At 36.4% G+C, this 26,153-nt stretch overlaps 1 protein-coding gene across 2 annotated transcripts in view; it reads right to left on the minus strand.

Annotated features, from left to right (window-relative positions):
- Positions 1-1,197: 1,197 nt before the first annotated feature.
- Positions 1,198-26,153, minus strand: part of SYT14 (synaptotagmin 14) — a 93,634-nt gene continuing 68,678 nt past the window's right edge. Inside the window, exons 7-9 of one of the 2 annotated variants that reach the window (XM_014951219.1) lie at positions 15,216-15,405; positions 11,997-12,053; positions 1,198-10,881 (exon numbers count right to left, since the gene is read on the minus strand). In XM_014951219.1, the coding sequence (XP_014806705.1) occupies positions 10,568-10,881; positions 11,997-12,053; positions 15,216-15,405 (561 nt within the window). In that variant the 3' untranslated portion in view covers positions 1,198-10,567. The remainder of the gene's footprint in view (positions 10,882-11,996; positions 12,054-15,215; positions 15,406-26,153) is intronic. The other variant, XM_014951220.1, reaches the window with a different exon arrangement.

A 26,153-nucleotide genomic window follows, 5' to 3' on the forward strand; every position in this document is an offset into this window, starting at 1 on the left:
AGACAACTATTCAGAGAAAACCTTTGACAGGTAAAGTTGTATCTGCATAGAAGTGATGTAACTTGGCTCTACCTGACTGAAGCAATTACTGATACAGAACAAACTAATTAACAACTATGAGCATTACGTGTAATTCCACTCAGCTACATGCATGAAACACGGGTGAAAGAAAGGTGCCACACACACAGCTGGAAGCTGAATTTCAATCATACGTGTATTAACTCTTCCTTTTTATATTACCTTTGAGTAGAAAATGGCTGTTTATAAATTATGAGCAACTATTACCATATAGACAACACATGTATTTAATTTATTTCTGCCATGTTTCCACAGCTTCATAAATCCTTGTTTTTTAAACAAATACCTAATAGTTCATATTATCACCTTTTAAGAGATCTCCCATAATTTGGAGAAGAACATTTATGGGAGCTTTTTTTCTGATAGACAAGGGTACCAAATGTCTTGTGAAATCTTCTAAAGAATATGGACACAACGTTAAGCTCTCCTCTCAGAGCTTCCCAAGTACCAAATACGCACCAGTCTCCATATGGAATGATAAGTTATTTTAAAGTGTATAGCCTTTTGAAAATGCCAGCCTTAACAGCAGCAAGTACCACGTTATCTTATTTGTGGAAGTCCTAGGATTTGCACAGATGATGAGGATGGGTCCAGATGATCAGGATCATATCGCAAAGAAACGCACCCCTCTCTCCACTTTCATCTGGTAAAAGTCACTGGGCTACGCGCCTTTCATCTGCAGAAATGGGAAGAAATGATAGAAGTTTTTTATACTAAGTCTTCCTACCTTTAGGATAAGAAAACATGCTTTAATTGTTGTAACAATTTTTTTTTTTCATGTACGCTAATATGTATTAAAACATACATATATTCAGGCACATCTTAAAGCAGAGCTGCCATGAGAGCCCAGAGAGCTTTTTTCTATATGTACTACAAAAATCACTGGCGGATAATATAGAAGATCTAAGCTGGGTCACAGTAAAATTATAATTGTTACTTACAGACAGTGTTCTTTCATGTTTAAATCAAACCTCAGTTATTTCAGCTTACTTACTGGTTGGAAAGTGGAAGTTAAGCATAAATATGTTAGAGAAGATCTTTCCTGAGAAACAGATGTGTAACAAAGAAGCAGAGGGAATCACAGATGACCCCAGAAGAAAACTGTATAAAGTCAATCAGAACGATCACCTGAGTGTGTCTTTATTTGCCAGTATACACATCATATTTGTCAGAACGTTATCACACTGCTTAATTTAAAATTCTCTAAATAGAAGATTCATGACATCAACGAAGACTGTGAGGAACAGAAAGGCAATTGGGGATAACTTAGGAAATTTGGAAACAGAGCCAAAAAGTGTGTAAAGGCTAGGATTAGTTCCCTTGCCAAAATTAAAAAAGTTCTTCTTCTCTTTAGCACAGACAGCAGTTCAAACAGTTGACCAAGCGTTACTATCTTCTAAACAGTGAAGTCTATTACATTTGTTTACGATCTAACGAATTCCAAAGGAAAGTGACAACAACTGGTTTTAAAAGTGATTTTTCCTTTTTTTTTTTTTCAAATACTTTCCAGCAATTAAGTTTACATGCAAAAAGCTAGTTCCACGTACAGAAAATACTTTGAAATGACCAAAGGATACCCATTCCAGTCCTCAAACTGACAAAAATACATTTCACAGAGTAAACAATACAAATAGAGCAAACAAAATACAAATCCACAGCTGCAAAGCTCCAGGTATGCAAAATGACTATTTTAATGTTGTGACAGGTGCATGGTTTGAAAATATACTATAGCATGTTTTAATCAAACCAACATGGGATTAAAGCTACCTGTGCTGTACAGGTAACTGAAAACAGCTGGTGGCATTTTGCCTCTCCCCAAAATCAGAATAGTAATGAGATGTGTACGCTGAGAGTCCAGCTTTTTTCACAGAAAGAGAACCGACAACATTAACTAATCTTACACATTGGAAACCCTCAAGATTAATATACAGTAGCATGAAATGATAAAAGTAGTTTTTTGCTAAGTAATAATAAAGAAAACAAAACAAGTATCTGACAACACACAACTGGAGGTACTGTAGATAAAATGTGACACTTAATTATAAATCCCTCTGGGGATTTACAGTCTGACACCCAATATGCAGATCTGCATTTTAATCGCCAGAACTCCCGTTTTCACCTACTGTGGACTGCAATGCCATGAAACGTATGTCTTCATTTGGATTATCATGACACTTTCAAACAAAGTCCTAAGACTTTAATAAGCTGCATAAACAGTTGGCAAACAGTCATTTGCTCTAATTATGTTACTGTCAAAATGTAAAATAAATAAATAAATAAATAAATTTGAGAATTTTAATTACTTCTTATTCAACTTAGAAATGTAGCAGAAAAGAAAAGAAGCTCAAGGAATTCTGAAAATAGGAGTGAATTAGTTAGGGGCTCCAAGGTTCTGTACAGAAATGAAAGCACGAAAACAAAACAAGCAAATTCAAGAAAGAAAACGAGCACTGATATTTCACTTCTGAAAACTTCAGCAAAAATGCTTTTTTAAAAATGCATACAATTAGGAGCATTGTTGATAACATGACTGCAATATACCCATTTTCTACAATCTTTGATTGCTATATAAAAATAATTATCTGATTTCTGTGCCAAACAGGACTTGCAAATATAACCTATTCCCTTTAAAACTGTGCTTGGTGTCTTAAATGTTTAAGGCTATACATGCACTGAAATTTAAGGAATTTCAAGTTGAAACAGTCATTGAAAACTGTGTTATATCACATAAATAAGAGAATGAAGAGGGTACAATTAGGAAATGTACATAGAGTGCAGCATGAGTCTGTTTCTGTAAGATCAGCACACACGAGACAGTTATTAGATAATACCAGGACTTCAGACGCAGAAAAGCCGAATCTATTCTCAAAGTTGCACACTTCAGATACCGGTATAAAATGGGTAAAACAAGCTAATTTGACAGCACTGACTTACTATTATTTTTGCTTGTGGTGGGATTTTGATTAAATTGCACAAAGAAATACAACTCAAACACTTTGCTACTGATACAATAATGCACAACCAGTCAGAAAAGAGGTATCTTGAATTCTCAGCTGTGAATCGCATTTACAGATGCCTAATTTGATATTTGTTCAAAGAGATCCATTCTATCATTTCTGTCTTTAAGTAATAGAAAGTCCAAACACTATTTATCCAAAGAATTAGAAACAGACTTGGTTCTTTGGTTAACAACATGTGACTTACATCAGACACAGGAATCAATTAAGAATAAACAGTTGTATGGGGAGGTTTCTGGGAGAGAGGGGTGAGGAAGGGAAGTGGAAACCTTCAAACCCAAAGAAATGCATCGTGTTAAACTGAACTGCCACCTCAAACCTCCTGCACTAGAAATAATCAGGTTAAGACAACTCTTCAGTTGCAGTGACATTGCTTATGCACGATAGCTTTAGTTTCTCTATGTATTCATTTTATACAAAAGAAAGAAGGCACCGAGTGCATCGGTGGCGTACAGGCAGTATAAAAGTATGCAAGAAAATGCTACATACTGTATATTTCTTACTTTTTAAAAATGCGGTGAATGTGTGCTATCTCTATGCAATATAACGCTTCACAAACTCAATTCCTTATATCCCAATGAAAGAATGAATTAAAATGTGAAACACATTTTAATACTCTTGCTGATAACAGCACGACTCAATATTTGTTTTCACAAAGATCAGTTATTAGCTTATAGTCACCAGAAAACAAGTTCAAAATTACTGAAGATCAAGGGAACTATAATCTATAACTATACTTTTGGGACAGAGCCAGCAGCCTTTACTCATGACAGATGTCCCGCTAAGAGTGGAGAGGAGGCTCGGTTTTACCACTGTTATTCATGTTAATAGTGCCTTTCTTGGAGTCATCCTGGAAAAATAGATGGAACCGTTTATAGGGAAAGGTACTGCACAACATGAAAGACGTGGTTAAACCAGGACCTGAGTAAAAGGCAGTAGGTTCAGGCCCTTAGTCATTATATTAGCACTTTAGATTGTGTAACAGTGATATAGCTTGCTCATAGAGCATTTAATTTTACATTGTTAAATCATCTTATATAAAAATAGGTAAGAAAGCTCTGTAAGAAAGTATATATACTATATAAGGAGAAGTCTCTCCTTAAAAAAAGCAAAGAAAGGGAAAAATTGAGTAAAAGGTTTCACTAATTACACTTGGTCATGAAAATCACATTAAAAACAGTTATCATAAACGAAACAGTACTGAGCACTAATGAACCTTATGGTTTACTGGAAAGGACAGCAAACTAGCTGTATAGTAAGAAAAGATCATTGTTCTATCTCCTTTTTTGTAAATATTCCCTAATACATTCAACTACTTAGAAATTTTCTTAAAATGTCATAATAAGCCATTTGCAAAATTTACTATCAAAACTTGTTCAAAGCCCTGCTCCTTGCTTGCACTATGGCCTAGAGATTACATCTCAAAGCTATGATAATGCTTCTAATTAATTCTGTAAATTCATTCAAACTCATGCTTTGGAAACGCACCAAAAGTTATAAAGCAATCCGCTTTAGACCTTCGGCATGCAGTCTGTGTCCACAGGATTTGCAAAACACAGCAAAAACAAAAAAAAATAAAAATTAACTCGATACAATGGGCAAGACTCTCATTCTCAGATTTAAGAGAAAAAAGGATGACATTAATTACATCCCTGAATGTCCATGAGGTATTCCTTCAGTGGTGTGGTATTGCTGCTTCTGCTCTCCCGGGTAGGGTCCTCAGGGACAGGCAGCTTTTGGAGGTTTTATGCCAGCTCTACCAGCAGATGCTTCCAAGGAAGTGAATGAATTCTTCTTGCTACCAAGCCAGCCTTGCCCCTTTTCTGGGCATAGCTGTTTCCTGGTCTTCATTCCTACTGGACCTGTACTACCCGCTTTCCTGACTCCTGACACATTCCTCTCCATAAGGATCTTATTTCTTTATTACACCAGCAGAAGCCTGCACAGCAAATCCTAATCCAGCATGTATCCCACCAGTTGATTAATTCAGTCACACCACGTTACACGTGAACTAAGCTTGCCAGCGTTAATATAATTGTGCCCTATTTGGGTAGGCATAATATAAGCGGATACGTTGGGTGTAGAAGATTTCTGCAGAGTCTGCAGAAAGGAAGAAACCCTGCTTGAAATTAAGGAGGGGCAGTGATAAATTGTTAAGGCTAAACTAATCCCTGTCACCCTAGGCCAGCCGGTACTCACCCTAGCCAAGTAAACACTATCTACCCTGCTTACATCTGTAAAATATACTAGATGAGAAACCATGGAGTGCCCACCCAGAGCTGTGCCGCTTTGAAGGTATTAACTCCTACAATTCACGTGTCACAGTTTCTCTGAGTAGGGCCCTCTGAGGGCCACAAAGCTCCAAGAGTGGAGTTTGTGTCGCTGCCACTTTATGAAGCCGTCTCTAATTTAAATGCTCTCACTCTCAGATGACATCTCTTCATCAGGCGTTGATTCACTCACTGACAAGCAAACACTCCCGTGACTTTCCCCTCAAAAACTACCATCAGAAGAAGGAGTCTGAAATCCAGCTGTGACGTGCTACAAAATCTGGCAGTTGAGTTCAATAGACCAAAATACAAAACATTCTTGATGGCTTGTTCCAACAATAAACTTTGCTGAATGCTCCAGTCAAAATGATCAAGATGTTTGGGGGTTGCTTTAACATTTTTAATATTAAAATTTAAAAAATATTTCCGAAGCTGAGGAAAAGAGAAAACAAAAATAAGGGATAATGATTAAATAACACGTTTGTATCTGAGTATTTGCTTTTTTACCTCCATTCATAATTGAAAGCCCATGTGATTGTGCTGCAGGTGCCCTGCGGTGCCACTGCTCTAATCTGCCCATCCTGTTGCACTTCACGCTTTCAGGGTCAGGTCCACGCTCCTGTTGACACCCATGGGCTCCTCTCGTTAACGTTAATGGTGGGCATGCCATTCCTCAGTGGGAGAATTAGATGGATGTTTAGCTGGTACTGACAATTCAGCTTCAGGAGGAAGTCAGTCTGCCTTACAACTGACAAGCCCTAATATTAAAGACTGCTTTAAATAGGACAGCTTTTTTTTTTTCCTCCAGAAAAGTGTAATGAATAAGTAAAGGGTTTGGTACAGCTCTGAGTTAACTGAAAGGGCATTCTGCTATTAGTTTCAGGTTGGAACAGCTCAGGCCAAAAGGCTTCCCCTCAAACCTCATTCTCTGATTTTACCACAGGCTTTTTATTAGAACTTCTATGTGTAAGAGTGATCTGTATTCAATTCCTACATTAAAATGCCTCCTTCAAAGAAAAAGTTTTCTTCCCCTGCTTCACTCCATTAAAATTGATGGTTTGCATTTCAGAAATCTTAGGGAGTTAGACAGGTCACAGCAATTTGGCACCAGTACCTTATTGTAAGAGGTGCAGGGTGCCCTTGACTTCTGTGGTCCAGTGACTGCCACAAACAGCTTCTCAGGGTGCTGGGGAGTTTGCAAGGAGCAAGTCATTAGGGAGAAAAGAGGATAAATCAGTAACACAAACAAATTTTAGACAACAAAAACATATTGCTGGAAAGGTGTGAAAAATGGGAAGGTATTGATGCTGGCCCTGCATTTGCCATCAGGACTGGTTGCAAAAATTTACAGGTGAAAACATCTCCTACAGTAAATGCCATGAAATCTGCTTTTGGCTCAAGTATTCTCTTAATTGATAAAGAGTGTTCAGCTCCAGTAAGAGCACATTCATTCCAAGGGCTCACCATATTTTGAAATCTAATTACTAATGAGGTTAGAGGACTTCAGCTGGATTTAGAAATTACGTCATATTTCTCCAGGAGCAGAACTTAGACCTTGCCTGAGTTCTGCTCTGCAGTCAGACCTCGCGGTGCGGTTACAACATGGCTGTCTCAAGCCCTGAGCCTGAAGGACCACCATGGGGACCAAGCTTTGAACCCCCCCAGTGCCATCCTCCTGCCCTGAATGGGGAATGGAAGCACAGCTCTGCTGACTCCTCGCCTGCCTCCACATAGGTGGGAGACAGCAACGTCCTGCAGAGGCTGCGTGACAATCCCGCCCTTACCACAGAAAGGGACCAACCAGCTTTTCTCATAATATTTTAAGAAGAGTTTATCTTTGAGATAAACTTTGTGAAATGTTCTAAACGTTAAACAAAACAGATCATACGCAGAAAGGATGCAGTGTTTTCAAGAATAGAATCTGTAAGCACGTCACTGGTCTATAATTATTTAAGGCTACGTTGTCAGGAATCAGATTCGAGAACTGTAATCTCTACATGGTATATTGGCACACAGAAAAGTAATTAAGTAATTTGATAAACTCTTCCAAGTACTAACTGTACCTTCAAACAAAGGTAAACAACAAAAAGCTATGAAAAAAAAAGCACAGACAACTCTGAGGAAAACACAAATGCCTCTTTCTAATTTGCTTCGGACACTTTGTTCTTTAGAAATTCTGTTCCACGCTAAAGATTTAACTGAATGCACAAAACCACACTGTATGTATAAGCCCTTACACAGGGTTTAAAAAACCCCAATATCTAAAGGCAGATTTCAAATACAAAAGTATAGGTTTGCATAAAGCAATAAGAAAAACAAAATGACAAGCAAATCATAAGAATGGGATCTAGGAAGAAAAAACAACATGACAGCTATTGATACTGTAACTAAATCATAACAATCCCAGGGTGAATCCAATTACTGGTGTGACCAGTTTTGCGTGACAAATCCGTATTCTACTGCCTCAAAATTAAACATTCATTTCCATTCTTTATACATTCAGTTCCCAGCCTTCACACAGCAGAAATCCAAGTAAGGCAAACTTCCTGCAAAGCACCGACTGAACCTGGATACCTTGGGAAAATCACATGATCTAGAAAGAGATTCCTTTTCCCAAATGTGCCCAACACAGACTGCTATAAATCTCTGTGTCTAAATTTAGATTTCAGCGCCTTAGAAATCTGAGTGGTTAGATGTAGAACCGAAGCAATGCAACCTACAAACAGAAGCCCAAGTCATGTTACAGTTTAGTTTGGTTCTGTAAGAGGTTGTTTGCTTCACCTTCCAAACTGATATCTTCATTTGTTCAATGGTGATGTTACGTACATTCTCCACTGGAATTAATTTGCTCAGTTCTTGCTGTTAAATACCGTACATCATTTTATAAAGCAAAACCTGTACAGAAACAACCATCAAGAACCAACTTTCACCTTTAGGAAAGAGTATCCAAATATCCACAAACAGAATGAGTGAAAACACTTCCACATCCATTGAAAAATTGCTTTTGATCAGCTTCTAAGTCAGAGTTTCTACTATATGGAAAGCTGACAGGATTGGGAAAATCTGAACATTTTTCTTATGCATATAAAATTAATGTTGATTTTTTATTAAATTCTACACTCAACATTACATTTCACAAACTGAACAACAAAAAGGACTGAAAGAGACAACTCATATTGTATTACTGCATGACTGTTCCTGCTTAAAGAAAGTTTTTGCATTATTTTTATATTTACTAAATAAAGCTTCTGTAAATGAAGCAGCAGCACAATACCAGAAGGAAAAAAAAAAAAAAAAAGGCCTGTAAGAACGTTTTAAATCTTTAAATCAATAAAAACTGAAAGCCTGGCTTTGCAAATAAATCCCTCAAAAGGCACCAAATAAACCAAGTAGTGAAATTACCAAAAAGGGCTTAATGAAATTGTTAAGTTGTGTGAGAATTTGAGAACCATGTGAAATACCTTTATTATAGCATACTCACTGTCTCCGATCTCACTGTACTTGACGGTATACCCTGAAGCCAGGATTGTTCAAAGGTAGTATTATAAAGAAATTTGAGAGAAAAACATTTGTCCTAATGAGAATGCTCTAGGCTACCACTAATTCTCTCAACAAAATCCAAAACTTCACTCTTCTACCCACCAAGTGCTACAACAGTCAGTGAGGCCTCGTATTAGTAAGACGTCACCATCACTTATAAGAAAAATAATCAGTTTCCATACAGCAACAACTAAGATTAAATGAAACTTGTAATTACAGGCAAAAAGAATATTTGAATTGGGAAGCTTTTTAAAAATATGTTTACTCAGTAGTCCACAATTTCAATAATATGAATTGGATTCAGCAGTCATTCAACTAGAGTGATTCCAATTAAAGTATTTAGGACAAACAGGAATCTCAGAAGCACTGATATTTCCCTAATTTAGATGGAAGCCATGAGTGTTTATCAGATGGCAAACTTTCTTGAGATACTGAAGCTTCTCAATTGTGTCATTAGAAAGCTGTGTTTCCCAACTTGAATATAAACAAAGCAAACCTTTATTTTGGGTGTGAACATTCGTTCAATTGCTGGCAAATCACTAGAAAAATAACTTACTGATGTTCTCTTCTCCAAGAAGAAAGGTAAAAACTCCTGGTCTGCTCTCTACTTCCAACAACAGCATATGGTAATCCCTAAAACAGCTCAGAAGAGACTCAAGCAGATACCTATTTCAACCAAAGTCACAGTCTTTTGTGTCATTCAGAGTAGTTCAACTGCTGCCACTTCCTTCACAGGCTTTCAACCTAACTTCCAACTGCTGACATTTTAAAGAAATCTGTATCAATTTGCTTAACGAAAATATTTTTTTAGTAAAGTCATGCTCTATGAGCTTCCTACATTGGAATACATGAATACAGGAAGTGCTTTCAACAGAAAGTTACATAGTTTTACAGTACAACCTGTCTAAGGAGATTTGGAAGGGACCAAACTAATGATCTGGTCTCTTTGGATCAGGCAGAAGTACAGGCAAGAGGGAAAAACCCAATTTATGCCATATAAAGAGCTCGTTCCTGTCACAGATTGAAGAAACATTAGTTTGATGTCAAAGTTCACCTGATGCCCAAATGCTAGTATTTTTCAAACCAACTGCATATCAAAAAATGAAAACTTAGTTGTACTAAGCTCCTGGAAAGAAACTCAGTGTAAAACAACAGTATATCCATATATGCTATATTACTAAGTGTTCTTCTCCACCGGTGGTTTTTTTCTTTTCCTTTCGCTCTACAGATCATTAACTTTTTATCAAAGTGCAAATTATTGACCTTTAATCTGACTGCAGGCAGGTCAGAAGCTACAGTATTAGAGCAATACAAAAAGTACACAAGGAGGAGCTTACATTAATTTGGAGAACCTTACATAAAATGTTTCTGAAAACCACAAAACAAACCCAAACGAATACAGCATCAGGTGGATGGGGGAGGGACCAATAACGTATCTGTGTACAGCAAGGCTTCTCTGACACCAAGGAAGTGTCTGACACTAAGTGAAGGCTATATATTAAATCCCGCCATTTTGCATGTTGTGCGTTCTTTACGATGGAATGTTGACCTCAATTTTCATTCTTTACTTCCACAACAAATCTGCTGATCGTGTCCCAGGGATGATCATCTTCTGGAAAGACCAAACTCCCTTAAAACCACGACTGCACTTCGTAGCATCCATTATGACTCCAGTAAAGTATGCCATCTACATACTTGCTGTCCTTTCGATTCTTTCATTTCAGTCCAGTGATTGAGTTCATCTTCTCCTGAGCTGTTGAGACCTAAGGAAATCCACCCTATCATCTCTTTTCGTTTCATGCTGCGCTTATTATATACAGAGAGTATGAGCGTCACATCTGAAAGCTGAAACAGTGCCACTTGGAAAACGAAGGTTTCTTTGTATACTGGATTCGGCTGTCCTCGGCGGATGGAAGTTTTGCATTTGGACATCTCTTGCCCCATCGAGTTCAGCAGTGTTAACTTAACATATGTATCTACAAAATAAACCATATTTTGGAATATCAGCTGTCTTAGAACAAAAGTTTTTGAGAATGAGATATTTACAAGACGCAAGGATATGGTGTATACCAGGCTGACTGAACACAGCTTAGTTTAGACACATGAAAAGATGACAAGTAAGCAAAATATTACAAACACAATAACAAATTAACTAGCTTCACTACTATGTATATGGGTTAAGTTAAAGGTATACCTCATAATCCTCTTCCCGTTGACCCCCCATTTACTTGTTCTAAACAAACTTAAGTTGCAATAACACTTAGCAAGCTCCAACTAGCCACAATAACATAAAGCATAACACTGAATTTTCAGAGAATACAAATAAACAAAGTAGAACAAAAGCAACTAATGAAAAGAAATAAAAAAACATGTTGATATGCAGTGATGAGATCAAAACAGCCAGAATGAAATGCTTAAGAATAATCTCTGCATGGATGTGGTTCTTACTTTGGACTTTTCAATTTTATTTAAAGACCAAAATGTAGCAAAGTGCATTCAAAGGTGGAAGTTTACACAACACAATAACCCCTCTGAATTCCTAGAATCATGAAGGAATACATTTAACACACCTTTGAAGAGAAATAATTTTTTCCATAATTCAATATGGTTGTTTAAAACATAGCTTGTACAGTGCTCTTAGGAAATACATTTAAGAAGCTGATGCAAGTAAATGTGGTTAGCACACATTGGGTGTTACTATTTGGGTATAAAACTTTATTTTTAAAGATGCACCAAGCCATGCTCCTGCAGAAGGATGTGCATTTCATGAAGTTATAACTGACTTTAGGAAACACAGAACTGTATAAAACAATCTGTTTTTTCATTCTTTACTCCTGTCATATTCATGTTAATGAATAACATTGGAGTTTGTGTAAAAAGAAGCAAATTGGATATTTTCGCTTTGACATACACTGAAATTCCAACATCCATAATCAGAGATAGATGCAACTTTTGCATTAGAGAGTGCCACAAATAATAAAGATATACTTTTAGAAACCAATATGGTATGCAGCCATGGATAGCTTTACTGCTGGCAAATTTTCTTTTGCATGAAAAAGACAACATCCAATTAGTTTCTACAGGAACTCACCTCGGATTATATAAACCTGTCCACCTATCAAGTGTTTTAGACAACAGAACAGTCCATCTGACAACAGGGGGTGGAAAGCAGTAAAAGAAATAATGACCAGATGTCAATAGTTGGGTGAGAGAGGATCAAAGGTTAAAGTTTAAGAGGAAACACTATTCACTGGAGTGGAAGAACACAAAACCTTAGCAGCATAGATCAGAAAAAGGATTGAACAAAAGGACTGTTGGGTAAAACTTCATGAAGATTTTGTGCAGTTTTTGTGTAATCTTTAACAAAAATTACACCGCTTTTATTATGGGTTATCTTAGCACTAATAGCTACAGGGTTCTAAATCACACTCAACATAGAAAGAATCATGCAAACGATTAGGTTAGAGAAGACTGGGTAAAAATCACTGTAACCTTTTTATCAAACCTTATGCTTTTTCATGCAAACTCCAGCATATTAAGAAAAACTGCACACAGTAATTATACTTCATATATTAGAAGCAATAAAATGAAAAATCACTGAACTGAAAACTAAGCTGGTTTTGCCCTTAGCTTTTATAATTACAGACATTTGATTACAACACTTTAGTTCTTGAGTAGTGATGGACTTGGGCAGGAGAATGACTCTGATCTAATCTCTAAAAATAGCCAAGGGATGCTTGCATCTGAAATTCAGCTATGGGTCTCTATTTAAAATGTAAGGATCTCACTGGTTAAAATCCATGTATTTATGGATTTAATGTGTGTTTGCATGCATACACACACATGCATTTAATGTGTAAAAGCTTGTAACCGTTTCAACAAAATTTTAAAGGTTACTAAGAAGCATCTTTTTATCAGATGAAATACTAAATATCACACAAAGAAACAAAGACACATTTTAACATGAAATGTTATTGACTGCAGGATTTGGCCTATTTGCCTGTACTCAGTTGCTAAACGAGTTACTATATAACATATAATACTCAGCAGAGGAGTATACACTACCAATAAGCAGAAATGTAGGACTTAATCCATATTTGGTGCAGAAGCACTTAAGAAAAATTGCATAGGTTCACAACCCCTAGACTACAGAAAGGAACACGTGGGAAAGAATAATTGCTTCCCTTTCTATCGTAGTTTCTCAAGACCCGAATGAACACTGACCTGTCTGTGCAGAAACCTGGCCTACTGAAAGTTGTCCCTGCCCGTGAAAGGGAGGTTGAAAGTAGATGATCTTTAAGGTCCCTTCCAACTCGAATCATTCTGTGCATGTACTTAGGATTTTGGACCACTGATGGTCCAAACAGTGAATTTGATCAGAGCGTTTCATCATCAACCCTATGGGCCTTAGTTTTCATTGTGTGGAAATGATGACACAGAGAGAGGCTGGGACACGTCCACAATGCACTTGACAGGGGGTTAGGAAATGTATGCACCTGGGTCCAGGAGTTCACAAGAATATGCTATCGGGGGTGGGAGAGGGACATCAACAAACAACCCACAGGAGAAATTTGGATTCCACAATACTCTCTGCATGGTCTTACCAGACCCAGAAAGTGCATTAGTTTCCAGCTTTCTAGAAACAACAAAACTCTAAACTTGCATTTGCCTAAACAGATCTGGATCATTATTGTTATGAATATCAAAACTTCCTCCTATCCTTCACATGGGGTAACAAAATGTAGCATACAAGATCTTCCCTACAAAAATGTTAGACAAAACATGGTATTACAGGTTATGTCCCATGTTCCATGCTGCTTTTTTTACAATCTGAAACCGATTTTTGACCCCAGTGACACACACAACGGTTAGCGACACAGCATGGGCCCACAGAGCACATTTAGGGAATTAACATACCAGGGAATGAACAAAAAACTTCTTCAAAACAAGTCCTGAGCCTCCATCTAACTTGCATATTCTAAATTTCAAGAAAAACTTGGCTTTCTTCAGAGATTCCAGAAAGATAAGCATAAGCCACCTACTGTTTTTTTCCTTTAAGGGAACACATGGTCCCTTCTCTCCAGGTCTTCTCTCCTTTTCATTCCTTCCCCACCCCAGTGTCCTTGGGTCTTCTTGGCTCTCCCCATCTATTTCTATGCTTTGCCTCCAATTATGTGACTCTGGAGCAGCTATCTAATTATATAAAAGTATTAGAGATTCTTCTTTCACGTTTCTTCTCTGGCCATGTTGTCAAAGTCTGGCTCCATCAGTGTGAAAAATATAGAGAAAGTAAAACTGAGCCAAATGTAATTAAGAAATGAAATAAAACATGGGTCAAGAAAGAAAGAAGTCTCAAGTTGTTTGGCTTACTTCCTTAACTTGGAAGACAAAGCGTGATGTGCAAACCACTCATAAAATGTTAGCAGCCTGCCACATAATCTAGTAGTGTCAGATAATCTGCTAGTGCCATACAAATCTGGGGCTAAGATGTAAGAAACAGAAAGAGGGGCTAAAACCTGAAGCCTCCAGACAAAATCAAGAGGAAGAGGCAGGTATGTCTGGTTACAACTTATGTAAATCAGACTCAACATCTAAACAACTATAAAAATTAATTTTTAAAAAAGTTCATTGCTGAACTTTCTCAAGTTCAAAGAATTAGAGACAGTAAAAACATTCTGTGTGTGTGACATTCCATCTGGCTCCAATTTAAAAGCATATAAAGTTCACAGATATTTCAGACAAATGTATTTTTGAACAAATGCTTGAACACACAGTTCAAGTCCTTTCCAATGATGAACGTTCCTCTACACAGTAAATATTCCAAAGGTCTCAATTTGTTTCTCTGCTGTCTTCACTGACATTCCCAAGTTACATATATCACTACCACATATACACAGGCACACAAGCAATTAAAGACAGCAGTACCAACCCCTCTAGGAACAGCAATAATAGTTCACAGTGTTTATATTAATATTAGCTGGCATGTACTTTTTCTTTAAACACCAACTTTTTATTCTTGGCCTATGATGTGAGGCATTAGTAATTTAGCAATTAATCATTATGATAAAGGTAATTTATTAGTCAGTCATCATGAAAAATTAAAAGATTCTTGTCAACTTACAATTAATATTTTGAATTTTTGATTTTTGCTATTTCCCAACTGACTAGAAATATAAAACATGAAACAGATTAGTTGATGATTGCTCTATTTCATTTTGATTGGGTAAGACTAAATGATAGGATTGAAGTCCTTGCTACTGAGAGCCCCACCAGTACAGAAGCATTAGGATGAAAAAAGATTTTCACTCACTGGGTGGTCTGTTTGCTGCCAAGTTTTTGAAGTGGCTGCCTTTTATCACTTCTGCTGATAATCTTCCAGTTGTAGCATTATAAAGGAGGCCAACGAGGATTTCTGGAGCTGAGCCATGTACCAGAGACTGACAAGAGGAGGTACTTTCACTGCAGGACACTTCTGACATGCTCATTTGAGAGTCACAACCCTATAAAACAGATAAAAAGTTCCACATATTTTATGCAACAATATCATCGTGAAGTCAATTTTTAGAATAATGCATAGAAAATTAAGAAAGCAATGTACTGACAATAACAGAAGTTCCATTCAATTACCCAATAAGAAATGTACATCCTTATTATATACTCAGTTCGCACATGTTAGAGGTATAGTGGTCTGGAATTTAAAAAATTTTTAATTTGGTCTTTCCGTTGCTTCATAATTCAGGAGGAATAATAGCAGAAGATGAAGAGTAGCCTTTATGGTCCCTATTTGCTTCAATTGCTAAGACCTGTAATTTAATTTCCCAGCATCCTGGAGAACATGAAACTTTGGATCTTTTACTTCCCAAAAATGGAATACCCTAGTGGAACTTTGAAGATAATAAACCACAGGGAATTCTTATTCATCCTTTGTAAAGGTTATTCTCTAGGCTGAGAATTTATGAGTAGCAAAATAACACAACACATGCAAATAGAAAAATGCACTCCGCCAAGAATACATTAGCTTACAAGGAATATAATTGTTCCAGGGATACAGAACTGCAATAGACCCTTTTTCTTGGGTGGGAAAGGAAGAATGCCATCCTAAGGCTCAGCAAGTGATGCTTTAATTTCCACCCTGTGAGCTTCCAAATCTAGCCAATGACACAGCAATTGGCTTGGTAGACAAGAAGAGACTTTTGAATTATCAGTAAATCCCTTTATGATTCTCTCAGAAGAAAAGTAAATTGGATCCACAGATTTTTCAAATATGGCTTGACTCATTTGGGAATCTGGCAGCATTCTTTCAAGGAGACATGATGATTTTGTGGATCTGATTCTTCCAGATTCCAAATGTCTCTATCGTTTCCAGCAACAGCTGACATGGGCACGAGATCAGTCCTAAAACCTAAATAGCACAAATCCTCATCAAGATAAAAAAGTTTAAAAGCAAGTAACTTAATCTGACATATAAAGCCCAAATGCATTACAGCATCTCAAATTATAGAAACAATACATACAAGAAGAAATGATGAACCTACAATAATAGCTTTCATATTGACATTTTAACTAGTCCTGAAAAGAACACTTCCATGAAGTCTGAGAGAAGCGTGAAGTAGCAATCCAATTCCTCATTAATAAAAAATCATTGTTGTTAGCAAATGTATTCTTACTACTGAAGGAACTCAACAAAATTTTCTGACTTCCATCTTCCAAGCTCCAAATTCTGAGTTTTACATCTTTGGTTATTTCTCCAAAAGTTCTTTATACAATTTCAAGAATAAATTTCAAATGGGTTGTGAGTTGTAAATTTCTGAAAATGAATTACAAGTATACATTTATACCCTGGTTCTTGGCACTCACAAAACAGGAAACTTTTGATTCCTAACTTCAACAGTAGAACACAAAATGGAAAGTTTGAAAGAAAGATGGCTTGATTCAGCAGTCACAGTATACACTGCACACTTGAGAGCCTCAGCCTGTCACAACTGCAGGTATTACTTCAGTTTTCTGGTCTTTTAAAATTGTAACACATTACCCCTATGGTGCTTATCCATCTTATTATTTTGTTGGGTCGGCAATTTAACCACAGTCAGCCTGATACAGTTCAAGGCTTAGGTCTCAACCTTGGTTGTGATCACGCTGCACGTCCAGAAAAGAGAGGTAACACACAGCGAGCAGCTGGGTAACACTCCCCCTTCAAAGGGCTTTGACATCTGTGCTGAGAGAAGGTGATGATAGTGCTTCTTCCTAATTGTGACTCATTCATGCAGCTTACTGATGTTTTAATAGGGACAGAGGTATGACGGAGTTAAACTGATTACAATAGGTACTGGAATAACGTTTAGAATGTTAGAAATAGTAAACAGTAAATAAGTGATGATTGAGTGGGAATGAGTCCTGAAGCACCTTGAAAAGGAAGACAGGTAGCTTCTCCGTGATATTATAGAGAAGGGGGAAAACAACTGAAAAAATGAAACAAGTGTGATATTACAAAGTTACATAAGGATGAGCTAGAAATATCATTCCTTTACAACAGAATCCTGAGTGGATGTGAGAAGACTGCATTTGCTGAGGCCAGAGGAAAGGATCTCACCAGCTGATCGGTGGGACAGGAAGACCTGGGTGATGCTTCAGATTGGTAAGTGTATGGAAATGCAACTCAATGGCTGTACCTTAGAACTGTTGCACAGGAAGAATTGGTAGATGAAGCCTTGATGAAAATCTGGAGAGACAGTCTAACTTTTTTTCTACAGTATTTTGTAAAAAAAAAATATTTTGCCTTTTGTTTTGCAACAGGTGGCAGGTTTGAAACAAAGGATAGCCTTACTGTAAAATGAACTTATGAATCTCCTTCCTACAAAATGTTGTGGTGATAGAAGTTTAAAGACATTAAAACAAAGCAACAAAATTCACTGAAGAAACAATCTAAACAATATTTTGTTTTCAATTTCACATAAAAAATAGACACCAACCCAATTTGTTTCGTGCTGACCCAAATGTATTTTTAATAATACTCTGCTTTTCAGTTATCAACAGGAAAATCCTAATATAAAAGAAAGTGAGATGTTAAGAAGAAAAATGAAGCAGTGAGGTGTGAAGCAGATTAGAAAACAGACTGATGTTGCTCGGTAAAACCAGGATTAAACAATATAAACCAAAGTATAATTTCTGTGCCTATGACAAAGGAGAAAACAGAGAGTTTGGGGACAAGCACGCAAAAGACATGAGAAAAAGGGGAAGACAAGGCTGTATTTTGTCAGTTTTCTTACAAAAGAAAATAGAAGATCCTATGAGGAAGAGAAGCAGCAGCACGAATCAGGGAAAGAGAGAGCTGAGATCAACAGGGCTCTGATAACAAGTGAAGACAGACTTTTCATTGCAGGACAAAGTTAAAATCAGGGATACTGAGTATTATTAGATGTCTTCTCAAAAGTATTTTCTCCAGCAAAGAGTTTGGTCACAATGTGGAAATCCATTCGTTGTTTTAGGTAGGGTATTCTGTGACAACCATGTCTGTTGGTAAGTAACCTGACTTCGTGTTAAGTGTGTAAGCTGCACTAGAATTGATGATAACAGTTTTTCAAGTCTCTCTTTAGGTTTTTTTTTCTGTTTCTGTCCAAAATCAAGTAGAGTGCTAACAAACTCATCAAGAAAAAAGCAAGACAAGAAGCTACATTTTTACCTGCTCAAAATATAAGATTCATGATCACATGCCAAATTGTAAAATATTAACACTGAAACTGCTAATTGGTACAACACGAATATAAACTTAGCTACAACGAAGCTTTCATCTCGTGACAACACTACAGTGCTACCAGATGCTTTTCATCTCCATACAGATCTGCATTCAATCTATCTGTAGGCCACTTTGATACTGTAGTTTCACTGTGGGAAATGTAATACTTAGACCAAAAGTTACTATTTGTTTGAAATAATCAGTCTACATACGTTTATTTTTATAACTCATCCCTCTCTTCCTTTATAAAACCCATGTGTATTTTAACATGCAAGGGAAAAAAGGACTAAGGTTCCATGATCGCAAAAGCCTTTCAAGGCTTTCAAGCACCAGAACAGCCTAGTAGGAACTGTTGTAAAATCTTAACTGCAGATTTTTAAGAACTTAGATGAACTGTTAGAGTATTGATGATCTGGCCACAGTGCAAGCAGCTGACTCTTCAGGCTGTCTCCAGGATATGAATGCTAAATCTCTACTAACCTATTTTGTCAATTTTGCCATAACAAAAATATATTATTAAAAATAAACACAAGCAAAAAAAAAAATAGGTAAAGTCTATCCCAAATATTTGGTTCAAAGGTCTGTCTTACTACAGTAAATTACAAATTTTCAGCTTTTCAATTTTATAATACAGAGCTTTGTGCAAAGGACCCAAACCTTTCCCATATACACCACAGGACAGTACTTTATTACAAAGGCAGGCAGATTTACAAGAATCACTGCTTTTCACTGGATTATAAGAGTGATATGCGTTATGTTCTACAAAGAATTAATTACTAATTCTCCAAACTATTGTACTTGATTACTTCTTTGCATATATTATCTAGGGAAGAAAAATAACTTTTTAATAAATATATAATAAGAACATTCCCAGTAAGTGGTATTTGTATTTCACATATTCCTATTGTATAAAAATCAGCAATCAAAAAAAGAATGCTCTTTTTTCCCTAGTGCCAATGGAAGTGAACACAAAACATGCATGGTGTCAGACCTGAACCCCTAAGAAGTATTTTCGATAATCTTTTTCTCTGCTCTTTGACAACATAGAGAACCCTCTATTTGCAGCAATTATAATATATGTAAAATGTATTTATTTGTCTTCCTTCACCATAATTCCATGGAAACAGGATATTTGTTACTTACATATTCATCTCCTACTGTTCTTTTTCTATACCCTGAAGTTCTGCTTACAAATTCTGCTCTAAAGCCAACTGGAATTAATCACAGAGAATAATGTGGCCATGCTCTGAGGGCAGTTAAAAGTCCATTTTCCTCATTGCGCAGGTTAAAATCGTGCCTCTGTAGGCTTCAAAACGAGAACATCTGATTCTCTTGGCTTTTCAAATTACACACAAGAAAGATGAAACCTTGCTGACAATCCTTCAGCAACAAAAATCTGATTCACAGCATGCTACTTGTCAAAATGTCTCTCTCAAATTTTAAATGTTAATGTTATACCACTAATCTCTTTTTTGCACATTACCTTCTTCTACTTCTACATCAATACAACTGAGAGGTTAGGGAAGAAAATTTGAATTCTAGTAGGCAAAAGAGGGAGCTGAATCCAGGTCTTCAACATTTTACATGGATTTTTATCCATGTATTAATCTTGCTTAATCACTGGCCCAGTGCTGAGCCCTGAAGCTACTGTTCCACTTTGAGGAAAAAGCTTGCTGAGGTGATGAGAGCACCCCAGCACCAAACAGACCAGCTCCAGACCAGCTTCTAGCCTGAGGACCATCCCCTGCCTTCTGCTTGGAAAGACAAAGAGGAAGAGAAGACCCAACCTAGACGCTCCACATCCCTCATTAGTGGCTTAAGCACCAGGTACTTTATAAAATCATGTTTCAAAGCTAAAAAACTTTTGAAAAAGTATCAAGATCATTCCTGGGAAAGAGACCTTAAGCCACCTGAAGAAAAGCACTGAAAACAGAGGGATATGAAATAATTTGGCATGTCAAAGAATGGAGCTTTATAATTTTTAATTCTAGTATCTAAATCCCAGTTATATGCTATACTGGACACTTTGATGCTTTTGGCAAGATGTTTGCCTCAGTTGCTCATCACTTCTGCTTCTGTTTCCCCTAAATCTTGGAAGATCTGCAAGGACTGATACACTTAAAAACAGAAAGTCCTCATAAATAGGATACTCATAATAAAACAGTTCCTTTAAACAATTGATACTGTTTCCATATACGAATGCCTGCAGAAAGTATCAACTTTTGTTTCTAAAGGTAGAAATAAAGTGTTAAATGATGCTCAAAATGATATTAAAAGTTTGAATTAGTATCATTATTATTAAGATTATTAATAATAAAATTTAGCAACGATGTTGCAAAAGAAGAATTAAATGAAAGAGTAAGTGTCAAAAAAGGTGCTTGGCTTTTTTATTTAAAAAAAAAGTTTTCTTCTGTACAGTACACAGCTGTCATTTTGAAGCCTTGGCGATTTCAAAAAATACTTGATTTTAAACGGTTGTCAATCTGGATGTTCTAGGGGTTTTTATTTGTTTGTTTGGTTTCTTGTTTTAAAGAAAATCAATACTTTTGAAATCATACAAAGCTATCTATTATCACAGCATATTAGGGAGGAAATTCCAATTCCTATTCGAGCTGGTTGTCCTCTATAGTAAAATTAAGAGAACATCTAGCCATCAGTATTTTGCTTTAAACTAATACCTGAACTTGCAAACATTGAATCATACAGTTTTAGGCATCTCACAAAGATTCAAGTTTAGGAAAGCATCATTATTTATGACAGGTAATTATTTGAGTTTTTTGCTTAATAGCATCCTTGAAGCACATTCCAATTAGGTATAATGTGCATTTTTATTCATGTACTTAATACTTTACAGTATTAATATCTAAGTCAACTTAAATCACAAAGATAAAAGTAAATATTCTAAAAATATTTCCATTTCCAATTTAATTTTAAAACATATTCATTTTGTGTAGAATGGCCTGCTTTAAAAATGACCAGGCTTTCCTATTCAAAATTCCAATTTAAAAATCTTTAGCAAATAAACACATTCAACATTAGTAGTAATCTTAACATCAAATATGGAATTGTTTTGATTATTAAACTAATACTAATGTAGTTGAAAATCAGATTATTTTAAGTGAAAAAATTCACATTTTTCATCAAAAGCTTCTGCTCTACCTTGCTTTTTATTCGCAAGAGAAAAAAAAAACAACTTCTGGATGCAGAATTTTACAAAACACATTGTGTTCTCACAGATGAAATATCTGGAAAATGGAGATGGAATGAAAAATAAGAATTCTTTCATTCACTACAGTCAAGGGCCTAAAAAACCTTAACAATTCTATGCACAGCTTCAATTTACCATAGATACTATAATGTATGGAGCTATAAAACCTCCTTAGATATATGATGATGCTATGTAAATTTCAATTGTAAAGTAATTTTAAACTAATTAGTTTTAATAAAAATTAAAGCCTCTGTGGGTTTTCTAAGAAAAATACAGCATTATTAAAATGAGGATTGTTTTCAAACTTTAGGATGCTGTACTTTAATCATAAAATGAAAATGACAAAATTAAATGTATATATTCTAAATGATGACAAAATAACATTCCACTTTTCTGAAAGATTTTGAACAAGATCACAGCAAGATTTCTGTGTTGCTTTCCATATTTCATCAGAATTTACTATTACTAATTTGTGTCTAAATGTTTTTAAAATTATCAGCTCTGCAGAAGAAAACATTAATTCTCTACAGAAAGGGAAACATCTGAAGTTTCTCTAACTTCTATTTATCTGTATTTAAATTACACCTTTGGCTTCCTTGTCACATTATGAAAGGTCACCTAGCTGTTCCATAGACTTAATGGGCCTGAAATTTGTTCAACAAACCTGAGCAGCAGTGGAAGCAATTGGAAATGAATGTACAATGGAATTTACAGCATTTACAGAACTGCTGCTTTTATCCTGCAAAAGTCTACCAGCTTTTTATACAGCCATAGGTGAGGGGAGGAAAAGAGGCAAGAGACCTTTTACTATTGAAGTCTGTTTTCTGAGACAAGACACGTAGCATAAAGAAGCATTCAAGCACTAAAAGCTGTTAGATGTTTGTGCTAGCAATTTAGTTAAGAACGTCTGACAGAAAATGCAGACCTTTTACCTGTGCTAACAGCTCCTACCCAGGCTCGCTCACGCCTCCCCCTCTCTTTAATCCCTGTCAAACTTTTAAGACCATGGAGACATTACTGTGGGACAGTCTTCTATAAATGACAATGCTCTGTCCAGATGGAGTTGCTCTCTATGCTCACTGGGGAAATTGATAGCAAATAAATTCATTTTTCTCTTCTCTTGATTAGACTCTTTCAAACTGGGAAAGGGGAGAAAGATTCAGCGATCAAACAGTAAGCATAATTTATAAGTAATCAATCTACAGACTAGTATTTGATTGCATAAACATTCATGAAATTATTTTTACAATGAACAAATCCATAACATTAAAGGTATGTTTATAATGCACTTGTCAGTTAAACTATTTGCAATTAAAGTCCACCCAGGTTTAATTAAGTCTGGTAGTGGTACCCCTTTTGATTTTTTCAGGTCATGTTTAATCTCATGATCTGAGGATCACCAGATGTTTGCAGTTGGAAGGGATCTGCTTCAGTTCTTAGAGCTATCATACCCACCACAAAGAGGTGGAAATAAGATGGATCCTCCTGGGGTCAGCAGACAGCTGATTAAGCCCAACAGAAAAACTGGAGATGTGAAAGACGCAGCTCAAGGTCAGACAATATGAGGGCCAAGCCTGACAAGAGGCTAACACACTAAGGCTAAAAGCGGTTACCTGAAGATCTCCAAGTCTGCAACAAAGAATGCTAATGAAGAATATTTACTTTATAACTTGCTTCTTACGGGCTGCCCAGGGAAGTGGTTGAGGCACCATTCCTTGAGGTATTTAAAAGCCGGGTTGACATAGTGCTTAGTGACACAGTTTAGTGATGGTTTTAATCAGAATTAGGTTGATGGTTGGACTAGATGATCCTAAAGGTCTCTTCCAACCTAGATAATTCTATGGTTCTATGATTCTATACTGCAAAGCCCAGGAGAAGAATAATCACCCAGCACGTAAACTAAAAACTACGACTGAAAGTTACAAATTTACAGACTAGGTAACCTCGTCTGTTTGTGCAATGTCTCTGATCAGGGTTTCCCCCAATGGGAACAAATTGGAGGAAAAGAGTGCATGTGCTTTTGATGAAGGATGCTCAAACCTGCAAACATGAACTCTTTCTGTGTTTCTCCTTTTTCTTTTTTTCCTTGAGAGACAGTAACAAAAGTTTGCATGTATACCTATATGCAAACAAGGAAGAACTCAAATGATAAGAAAATAAAATAGTTGGAAACACAGTATCTCTAAGGCAAACAGAATTTTCACTTGGGTTCAAAAGTTAAATTATGTATCTTCACTGAAAGAGTTGCTCAAGGAAGATTTAGGCAGCAGCTTATAGTCTTCAAAGCAGAAATTTCACGCTACTGACAACCTTGATAATCTTTACTTATAACTCCTTCTACATAGCCACTTCTGGGAAATTTACAGTATGATTATTTTCCTTACTGCTATTTGCAATTGCAGTCCAGGTTGAGAGATCATACTTATGACACAGAGAATGATAGTTTGAGAATCTCACAGTTACCCAATGAAATTCTCATTTTTTTAGCTTTATGTATTGATGAGCTTGCCTTATTTTTTTTTTCATTTTATATTTTTTTTTTGCAGATGATCAAAACTAGACATACGATTCCAAACAATGTGTTTGTCATAGACAGACTGGCTTTCAGAGGAAATAAGAGTATTGCTCAAGAGGATTACTTTGATTTAATCTAAAACAGTCATTCATAGCCTATTGTCATTTGACTGGGGGCATTTTGGAGACTGAAAAACATCATCATACACTCAAAATAGTAACACTGTATTGAAATGTAGTTTCCATTATTTGCTCATGCAAATATTAAAGATTGTGGGGATCAAAGCGAGTAAACTTTTTCAAGCAGGTCACTGATTAAAGGCAAAGGATACCAGTTTTTGTTTTATTCAGTGCACAGATATTAAAATAGAGAGACTACGTACAATCATTATTCTGGCTATGTGACCAAGCGAGGATTTTGACAAGTAGATGAAATTCTTTACACTGGTGACTTCAAAGAATTCAAATATCCTACATTCAGGATAATTGATCTAGTTACCAAAGTAGGAACTTGCCTCCCACCTGGAGATCACAAGGTAGTTTGAAAGTTAAACAGAAGTTCTGGTTTTGCTAATGTGTTGAAGAAAGCCTTAGTGTTATGCTTTTTTTTTTTTTTTTAAACTTCTAAAAATTCGAAGACCAGGTGAACTTCTTTAACTCTGCCATGGCAAAGGCACGTACATTCAAAATGCTTTCACTAGCAACATTGGCCAGCATATCCCAGAAATGTTATACAAATACTACATTGATAGCGTTTTTATTAGCTCTGCTGTCCGTGACTGTCAGCAATAACTGGAATCAAATTGTTCTTCTTGTATCTTACAAAAAAGTCCAGCAATAAAGGTAAGAAAAGCAAATTAATTGAGAAACGTGGTGGATGTACAAGATTCAACTAAGGGCTCTTACAGCCTCCTGAGAAGTCAGAAGCTGGGATTTATTATTCAGAAGAGGTTTATACTCTTTAAATACCCAAGAGGACAGGAATCACAACTCTAGCTAGCATAGACATGGCAGAACAAACTCTGAAGTGCTATTTCGTGGAAAGCTTCCTAAACTGATCTTGGACTTGATTTTCAATGGACAAATAGCAGCAATATGGCCCAGGCCTACAATGGTATAAGGCAGAGCATTCTGATGACAAAGATCCTTCTCTTGAACACACTGGAGATAGCAAATGACCCATGAAAAGGGATGAAGCACTGGATGTGGTTATAGAGTTTAAAACAACTTGCAAGGACTATTGCCTCATACTCTGGATTCATTCAAATAACTGAATATGAATTTCCGTACAGGTTGAGGAAACATTCAGTGTTTCTGGATAGCTCACTCAAGAGGCTTGTTCAATCTGTGACAGAAATAATTGATTGCTGTTGTGGAGGGTGATACGGTTATCAAAAACAAGCAGCACGTGTTGAAACTGGTCACCCATTGTGCTCCCGAGATGACAGAATGGCTGCAGTCACCTGAGACAAGCTGTTATTGTAAAAAAAATTCTCGAAAACTATCTAAAAATGTTCTAAAAAATGTACCATGGTTATGCTACCTGGGACTGAAACAGTCCCACAGTCTCAATGCCTAGTCCAGTGCTTCTTTGATGAACAGACTAATTACATGCCAGAGTTTGTCATGAACGATTAGACATATTTACATAATCAGGAGCAAATAGCACTGATTTGGAAAGCAATTTATTTTTAACTGTGATGACTGAACTTACCTAGAGGGAGGTCCTTATCAACTGGTCAGATTCTATGTGAATTTTTGAAACTTGCACCTGCCAGAACACTGCAGACACA

This window comes from Calidris pugnax, unplaced genomic scaffold (assembly GCF_001431845.1).
Source record: "Calidris pugnax isolate Ruff unplaced genomic scaffold, ASM143184v1 scaffold24, whole genome shotgun sequence".
NCBI lineage: Eukaryota > Metazoa > Chordata > Aves > Charadriiformes > Scolopacidae > Calidris > Calidris pugnax.